The sequence below is a fragment of the Pseudophryne corroboree genome, chromosome 7 (genome assembly GCF_028390025.1).
Source record: "Pseudophryne corroboree isolate aPseCor3 chromosome 7, aPseCor3.hap2, whole genome shotgun sequence".
Lineage (NCBI taxonomy): Eukaryota > Metazoa > Chordata > Amphibia > Anura > Myobatrachidae > Pseudophryne > Pseudophryne corroboree.
This window is the reverse complement of record NC_086450.1, coordinates 173,746,361-173,755,204: the sequence shown is the minus strand read 5'-3', so window position 1 is coordinate 173,755,204 and position 8,844 is coordinate 173,746,361. Positions and strand designations below refer to the sequence as shown.

The 8,844-nt window shown below is 47.3% G+C and overlaps 1 protein-coding gene across 4 annotated transcripts in view; it reads left to right on the top strand.

The window, feature by feature from the left end:
- Nucleotides 1-287: 287 nt before the first annotated feature.
- CCNT2 (cyclin T2) overlaps nt 288-8,844 on the top strand; it is a 139,010-nt gene continuing 130,453 nt past the window's right edge. For 2 of the 4 annotated variants that reach the window (XM_063933785.1, XM_063933786.1), the window contains exons 1-3: nt 288-605; nt 2,206-2,287; nt 5,827-5,955. In XM_063933785.1, the coding sequence (XP_063789855.1) occupies nt 448-605; nt 2,206-2,287; nt 5,827-5,955 (369 nt within the window). In that variant the 5' untranslated portion in view covers nt 288-447. The remainder of the gene's footprint in view (nt 606-2,205; nt 2,288-5,826; nt 5,956-8,844) is intronic. The other 2 variants (XM_063933787.1, XM_063933788.1) reach the window with 2 other exon arrangements.

Here is an 8,844-nt window from a genome sequence, read left to right as displayed (position 1 = left end):
GTTAAGGGTAACTACATGATTTATTACAATTTGACCTTTCCATTAAAATACACGGCGTCATATCTGTTGGCATTTAATATCTTTAATGTGATTATTGGGGTCGAGACAGTATAAATGGGACAGAATCACTGTGGGCACGCGTCACGACTGTAATATGGGCGGGCCTACGTCAACATCCTCCTGATTTATAGTAGCACTGCAGCAGGCACAGGCAGTCCTTTGTGACGTAAATATACAAAGCCCCGCCCACTCCGAGTGTTGCTAAGGGTTGCTATGTATGCGAGCGCCCCGCGGCGCCGCGCACTCACAGAGAGAGTGAGGGCGGAAGAGGGTGACGCGGTGGTCACCGGGTCACGTGAGGAACGTGCTTCCGGCTCATTGTTACGGCACTTCCGGTGATTGTGACGCACTGGGGTTCGGCGGCTGACGCTCGGCTAGGCTTGTGTTATGGCGGATTGCCGAGCGTCCACCTCTCGCTGGTTCTTCACCCGGGAGCAGTTGGAAAACAGCCCATCGAGGCGCTGCGGCCTGGAGGCTGACAAGGAGCTCTCCTATCGGCAGCAAGCGGCCAACCTGATCCAGGATATGGGACAGCGGCTCAATGTGTATCCTTCTCAGTCACCGGGGCCTAGTGCCTGCCCTGATCAGCGTGGTGTCTCTGGGGAGGGATGGGGGTCCGTGTGCGGTCTGGAGGAGAGGAGGCTTGTTCCCCGGGGAGGTTGGAGACATTTGCGGCCTAGTAGGTCTTTGTCTTCGCTTCATGCCAGAGTGCGTCCGCTGCTGATGTGGCTGCCCGCGGAGGCCCTGTCCTGTCTCCCTTACCACCGGAGACCTGTGCCACTGGGGCCCATTCTCTTGCTACCGGGAACCTGTGCCACTGGGGCCCATTCTCTTACCAGCGGGGACCTTTAATCCTGGTGCTTTCCTCTCTTTCACTGTTGTCCACTGTTTTATTCCATTGGGGCCTTCTTACCCTCTGGTTGTGTAACACTTAGATCCTATCCCTTACCACATCCTTCCTATAGCACCTTTTGGGTCCTTACCTCCTGTCATGTACCACTGGGTGCATCTCTTCACACCCTTAGCAGTAGGATCCTATTACACTCCTTGTCCCCTGGCATTCTATACAATTGTGATATTCTACCTTGGCCTTCTTTACTACGACATCTCCCAATGGCCTTGTATATGGGGTGGAGATGTGCAGCTCCTGCTGTCCTTTGAATGATGTGTGTTATTAAGAGAACATTCTGTTATCGTCATGTCATTGTGTTTGCATCCATGATTTGCCAACACTTTCAAATATTTATTCTGTCCCTGTTGTCCTTATTATTTGTACTTGTATTTATTAGAAAATAAGTTGGTTTAGTCTGCAGATATATTTGGGGCTGTTGTCTGTGACATGAAAAGTAATGTCATTCATTTTTTTATTTATTTGCTTGGTACCAGTTTTTGATTATCTGTTGGTGGTTATCAAATTAAATATAGTTATTAAATTGTATCAATCAACTCTTGGTATGACACTTTTTTTATATTCTATTATATTTGATTATTCTTAAAGTAGGCTTTTTAGTATTTGTATTTTAGGTATGTGCGGTGGTTACTGTGGGTGGAGTCTGTTTTATTTAAATGGCTTGTAATGGTCTGGCATTAACTATACCAGGTGTATTCAACACCCCCCTGCCCCCCCCCTTCCCCCAAGCATGCTGTAGAACTACACATACTAGCATGCCTTGCCACAGTTTTGCTATTAGGGCACACTAAAACCGTGGCAGGGCATGCTGGGATTTGTAGGCCACTGTCGGTGGAGGTCCTATTTTGGGGAAAATTCTATTTTTGGGCACCCATAAGTGTGTGCCTGCCAAAAGTTATTCAGTTGTGTAGTGGGCGCCCCTTATTTATGGTTGCTACTTCGTAAGGTGGCGAGGCTCAACTACGAAAACTACCATTTCATAAGTAATGGATGCACACGCCACTCACAGAATAATTGAATATCGCCTGTCGGGCACCTATATCTAAGCACCCAGGAACAATTTGACCCCCAACGTAACATGTTAAAAGGTAACAATACTTAGCAGGGAAGAGTCATTTATATCCATAGCATTCCATTCGTTTACCATAATATTAATGAGATGCAAGTGCCTGTGAAATTCTTTTGTTCATGTTTTCTTCCCAAGTAGCTGCTAATTTCCCTAACGAAATCTACAGTTCCCAGCTAACCATCAACACTGCCATTGTTTACATGCACAGATTCTATATGCATCATTCTTTTACCAAATACCACAGAAATGTAAGTATAACCTTGTATTTCTTAGGGTTAGTGCATTAATATCCTCTAGTAAATATGCTTTGCCATGCCTTTAAGATGCATTTATACTTAATTAGTTTTACGGGGTGCCAGGAATGGCTTTGTTTGTATGCAGATTGATGGGATCCCTGACTTATGAAATAAAGTTCGGCCTTCTGCATCTACTTATGGGGGGTATTCATTTAGCAGCCCTTAACAGATTTTTTTTCAAGCTTGGGCAGACTCAAAAAGAAAACCCCTGATAAATAGCCTGTTTTCAGGTGACACAGCCACGTTAACACGTAGGTTTGGGAACATATACTGAATTCTATGGGGCCTACTCAATTGGTTTCCCCCAAGGCTACCACTAGGGGGCACAAAATGGAGCAATTCAATTTAAATTGTTTTGTTTAAATGCCCAGTACCTGCAGGGGCGAAATTTATTCTCGCTGCCTCCTGAGGTGCAAGAGAAAATGTGTGCAAACTCGTCACTTTGTGCGTGCAAACTGGAGTTTGGATGCCCAAAGCAGTGTATAAGGGTTTTACGCGTCTGAGCACTGGGCGTGATATGCATGGGCGCCCAAACACATTGGAATCCTGACAATTGTTTGATAGTATAAACAGTATTGTTTTGATGGGAATATAGACTAAAAAACACAATGGAGTAGCCCCCGTCTGGGTGAGATCCAATTGTTATCACGCCGGCAGCCACTAGATGGTGTCCAAACGGAGCTATTCAATTGTAGCTCTGTTCGGGCACGATAGCTGGCTGGGGGTAACTAGCTGAAATACGCGAAAAGTGACTCGTTTGGACAACAAGGCGGCACTTTTCATGATTGTGCACAGCACTTTGGTCGGGTTTAGCTGCTGTACGTGGTTAAACCTGACCTCGATGAGTGTGGAAAACCGATAGTTTAATATTCCCCCGGTCTCCTGTCACTTTAAACGGGAGATTGGGTGCAATAATCAATTGAATACCGCCCTATGTCAACGCCCATTAACAGTTAAATTACCAGGCAAGAAAAAGGGTATCTAATTGAGTAACCCCAGAAGTTTAAACCCAAAGCTGACACCCTTTTTGACCCCTGGTAAAATAACGGGGCTAATTGAATTCCCCCATTGTCTGTTTAATATCAAATGCTGTATATAATGTCAGTGATGGGCGTCAGCCCCCATTTAGTCTGGAGTCACCAACCCGGCAAATTGCCGGGTTGGTGACGTTGCCGGTGACGCAACGAGGGCGGCACTTGGAGGTCACATGATCTCCAAGTGCCGCCTGCTCCATACACTGTGAACTGGAAGCCGGGTCGCGCAATCCGGCTCCCGTTTACACTGAACTGTTTGCCAGGTTGAACACGTGTTCAACCCCGCAAACTACCCGAGTTGTAATACCGGGTCACTTGACCCGGATTATTCCAATTCTGCCTTTTTACACAGAGCAGCAACACGGGTTGTGCACTTTCATGTGCAATAATCCGTGTTATATGCTGCCGGTGTAAAAGGGGTATTATTGGGACATTAAGCCACAGACTTCAGTTTGTTTAATTGAAAAACAAATGTATTACGCTGGTCAATAAACCTAATGTCTCTGCACCCTTACATTACAGTGCATTTATTTTTTTGTGCACGCAATGTAGTCTATCATTTTGTGGGTTTGATTATTCAATTAAAATGATCCAATGTACCGTGAGTGATTTTCTAGTGTTAAATATTGTTTAAACCAGCAGAATATGCACTGGCAAAATACCATAATATTCTGTCTGAGGTGTAATGATTTCTCATGTAGACTCCTAAGAAACAATTTCCCATGGATGTGTGATGATGCAATTCTTGCACTGATTTTCTATAAAATAACACTGAATTGCATTTCAGATGAGCTCCTGAAGTTTCTCATGGTATCCAGTTTCTAGGTCGACCAACATTAGGTCAACACCTATCGGTCGACATTGAGTAGGTTGACACATCAAAAAGGTCGACATGGAAAACGGTCGACATGAGTATTTCACTTTCCCCCCCATTTTATGAACTTTTTCATACATTACGATCCACGTGGACTACAATAGGGAACAGTAACCTTTCCCGAAGCATGGCAAGCGAAGGGGATACGGTGCACTAATTGGGATTCCCCGTCACTTTACGAAGAAAATGATAATTTAAAAAAAATAAACTTATGTCGACCTAGTCACTGTCGACCTAGACACTGTTGACCCTGAGTCCCATACCCCCTCCTCATGCGCTATATCAGGCCTGGCCAACCTGTGGCTCTCCAGCTGTTGTGAAGCTACACATCCCAGCATGCCCTGCTATAGTGTTAGCATTACCTAAAAGTAATACTGTAGTAGGGCATGCTGGGATTTGTAGTTTCTCAAATGATGGAGAGCCACAGGTTGACTAGGCCTGCACTATATAGCCAAAAGCATGCGATTTCCCAAATAGTACTCTCGTATGTATTGGTTGAAAGTTTAATTCAAAACTGTGGGTTTTAATTGGACTTGTTGCCCTCTTTGCGGGACCTGCCCCTTATAGGGAGGCATGGCTGACCTTGTGTGTGCCGGACAGGTAAGGAAGTACTGCCAGCTATCGGAGCTAATGATCACAGCCACATACTGCCTCTAATTAACAGACAGTGCAGTGGTACAGTATTTCTGATTCACTACTGTTTATGAATTAAAGGCAGCTCACCGCCAGTGTACAGTAACTGGCACTGTCAGATTCTACCTGACTGAGCCCCATACTGGGGAAAGCACAAGGGGTGGGGCCCCTGTCACAGCAGAGGGCGCTGTATTCCTACCTCCACCAAGATACATGCACTGTGCAGGACATTGTGTTTGTACCCCTGTCTCCCTCTGCATTCCGCTGCCTCCCCCTGCATTCCACTGTCACCCTCTGCTTTACGCTGTGACCCTTTGCCTCTCCCTGGCATATTGTGGGGTTGGGGTGGAGGAAGGGTGCTCAAATGATATTTTTGTGCCTGGACCCACCACTCACAAGTTCCACCACTGAACTCAGTCCTGCAGTACATCCCATTTGACTGCTAGTGTTTAACTATGTAGATCACAATGGCTTCTTTTAAAGCACTTGTTAGCAATGGATTTGTCTGAAATGGGCAACTCGCTAATTAGAAAGGGTGTCCACATGCTTTTGGCCATGTAGTTAATGTATGCCAAGCCTTATTAGTAGCTGTTTTCTGTTAAATCTTTGCTCTTGTGGACCGGTCTATGATGTGTTGGCCTGTGCTTTACCTGCAACATTCCGTTAAAATACTGATCAATTATCTGCTGAATGCGAAAGTTGTGTAGGAAAGTGCACTCACAGCATTCAGCATCTTTTGTGTTCAAGTCTAGCAGCACAGTTAGCGCAATCATTTATAGATTGTTTTAAGGGCACTTGAGGCCAACCTATAGGTAAATGGCATTTATAAATGTGCCACGGTTTGACATCATCCAGGTTTGGCTGGTTCGTTAGTCACTCGTACTTTCAGCGTGTAATAATGACTAATGAAAGATTTGCATAATGATTATCTGTTTTATTCGTTTTTACAGATAATCTCTCCCACTACATTGTTTCTGGCTGCCAAAGTGGAGGAGCAGCCTCGTAAACTTGAACATGTCATCAAAGTGACTCATGCTTGTCTTAATCCACCAGATCTACAGCTGGACACAAAAAGTGAAGTGAGTGGATATCCTATCAATACATAAAGCTCGTTAAGAGACCAGTTAGTTTGTACTTTTGTAGATGGCACAAGTTGTTGTATTTGTGTGAGATGTGTAAAGGTCCATACACACTGGGTGATTTTGTAAGCGATATTGCTCATTTTCTTTTACGTCCTAGAGGATGCTGGGGACTCCGTAAGGACCATGGGATATAGACGGGCTCCGCAGGAGACATGAGCACTATAAAGAAGTTTAGAATGGGTGTGCACTGGCTCCTCCCTCTATGCCCCTCCTCCAGACCTCAGTTGGATCCTGTGCCCAGAGGAGACTAGAGGCACTACAGGGGAGCTCTCCTGAGTTTCTCTGAAAAAAAAAATTTTGTTAGGTTTTTTATTTTTAGGGAGCACTGCTGGCAACAGGCTCCCTGCATCGTGGGACTGAGGAGAGAGAAGCAGACCTACTTAAGTGATAGTCTCTGCTTCTTAGGCTACTGGACACCAATAGCTCCAGAGGGTCGGAACGCAGGTCTCACCCTCGCCGTTCGTCCCGGAGCCGCGCCGCCGTCCTCACAGAGCCGGAAGATAGAAGCCGGGTGAGTATAAGAAGAAAGAAGACGTCAAAGGCGGCTGAAGACTTCGGATCTTCTCTGAGGTAACGCTGCGCGCCATTGCTCCCACACACAACACACACAGCGGACACTGATGGGTGCAGGGCGCAGGGGGGGCGCCCTGGGCAGCAATTTTAAACCTCTTCGGACTGACTAATGATAATATAGGGGCTGCGGAGGCACTATATGGTAAAATCCCTCGCCAGTATGGAAAAATAGAGCGGGACCGAAGCCCGCCACTGAGGGGGCGGAGCTTGGTCTTCCAGCACTAACCAGCGCCATTTTCTCCACAGCACACTGCAGAGAAGCTGGCTCCCTGAGTGTGTGGGGGTGTCGGTACGTGTGTGTCGGCATGTCTGCTGAACACGGTGACAGAGGGCAAAAGGGGGGGGGGGCACTTTTTATTGGCGCAGTGAGTGTATATTTGTCTGGGAATTGGTTTCCAGTGTCAGTTGGCGCTGGGTGTGTGCTGGCATACTCTCTCTCTGTCTCTCCAAAGGGCCTTATTGGGGAATTTGTCTCCATATAGATATATCCCTGAGTGTGTGGGGGTGTCGGTACGCGTGTGTCGGCATGTCTGCTGAACACTGTGACAGAGGGCAAAAAAGAGGGGGGGGGGCACTTTTTATTGGCGCAGTGAGTGTATATTGATATAAAAGCGCTGTTTTTGTCTGGGAATTGGTTTCCAGTGTCAGTTGGCGCTGGGTGTGTGCTGGCATTCTCTGTCTCTCCAAAGGGCCTTATTGGGGAATTGTCTCCATATAGATATATCCCTGAGTGTGTGGCGGTGTCGGTACGCGTGTGTCGGCATGTCTGCTGAACACGGTGACAGAGGGCAAAAAAGGGGGGAGGGGCACTTTTTACTTTTTATTGGCGCTGTGAGTGTATATTGATATAAAAGCGCTGTTTTTGTCTGGGAATTGGTTTCCAGTGTCAGTTGGCGCTGGGTGTGTGCTGGCATACTCTCTCTCTGTCTCTCCAAAGGGCCTTATTGGGGAATTGTCTCCATATAGATATATCCCTGAGTGTGTGGGGGTGTCGGTACGCGTGTGTCGGCATGTCTGAAGCGGAAGACTCTTCTAAGGAGGAGGTGGAGCAGATGATTGTGGTGTTTCCGTCGGCAACGCCGACACATGATTGGATGGATATGCTGAATGTTTTAAATGCAAATGTGTCTTCATTACATCAGGGGTTGGACAAAGCAGAGTCCAGGGATAGAACAGGGAGTCAATCCATGACTTTGGCTGTGTCACAGGGCCCTTCAGGGTCTCAGAAACGTCCCCGGTAGCAGACACTGATACCGACACGGATTCTGATTCCAGTGTCGACTACGATGATGCGAGGTTACACCCAAGGGTGGCCAAAAGTATTCATTATATGATTATTGCAATAAAGGATGTTTTACATATCACTGATGATCTCTCTGTCCCTGACAAGAGGGTACACATGTTTAAGGAAAAGAAACCTGAGGTAACCTTTCCCCCATCTCATGAACTGAACGCGTTATTTGAAAAGGCTTGGGAAGCTCCAGACAAGAAACTGCAGTTTCCCAATAGAATTCTTATGGCGTATCCTTTCCCGACATAGGACAGGGTACGGTGGGAATCCTCACCCAGGGTGGACAAGGCGTTAATGCGCTTGTCCAAAAAGGTGGCGCTGCCATCTCCAGACACGGCCGCCCTCAAGGATCCTGCTGATCGCAGACAGGAAACTACCTTAAAATCTATTTTCTCTAACGTCCTAGTGGATGCTGGGAACTCCGTAAGGACCATGGGGAATAGCGGGCTCCGAAGGAGGCTGGGCACTCTAGAAAGATTTAGGACTACCTGGTGTGCACTGGCTCCTCCCACTATGACCCTCCTCCAAGCCTCAGTTAGATTTCGTGCCCGGCCGAGGTTGGATGCACACTAGGGGCTCTCCTGAGCCCTTAGAAAGAAAGTATAGTTTTAGGTTTTTTATTTTCAGTGAGACCTACTGGCAACAGGCTCACTGCAGCGAGGGACTAAGGGGAGAAGAAGCGAACTCGCCTGCTTGCAGCCGGATTGGGCTTCTTGGGCTACTGGACACCATTAGCTCCAGAGGGATCGACCGCAGGCCCAGTCCTTGGTGTTCGGTCCCGGAGCCGCGCCGCCGTCCCCCTTACAGAGCCAGAAGCAAGAAGAGGTCCGGAAAAACGGCGGCAGAAGACATCAGTCTTCACCAAGGTAGCGCACAGCACTGCAGCTGTGCGCCATTGCTCCTCATGCACACTTCACACTCCGGTCACTGAGGGTGCAGGGCGCTTGGGGGGGACGGGGGGC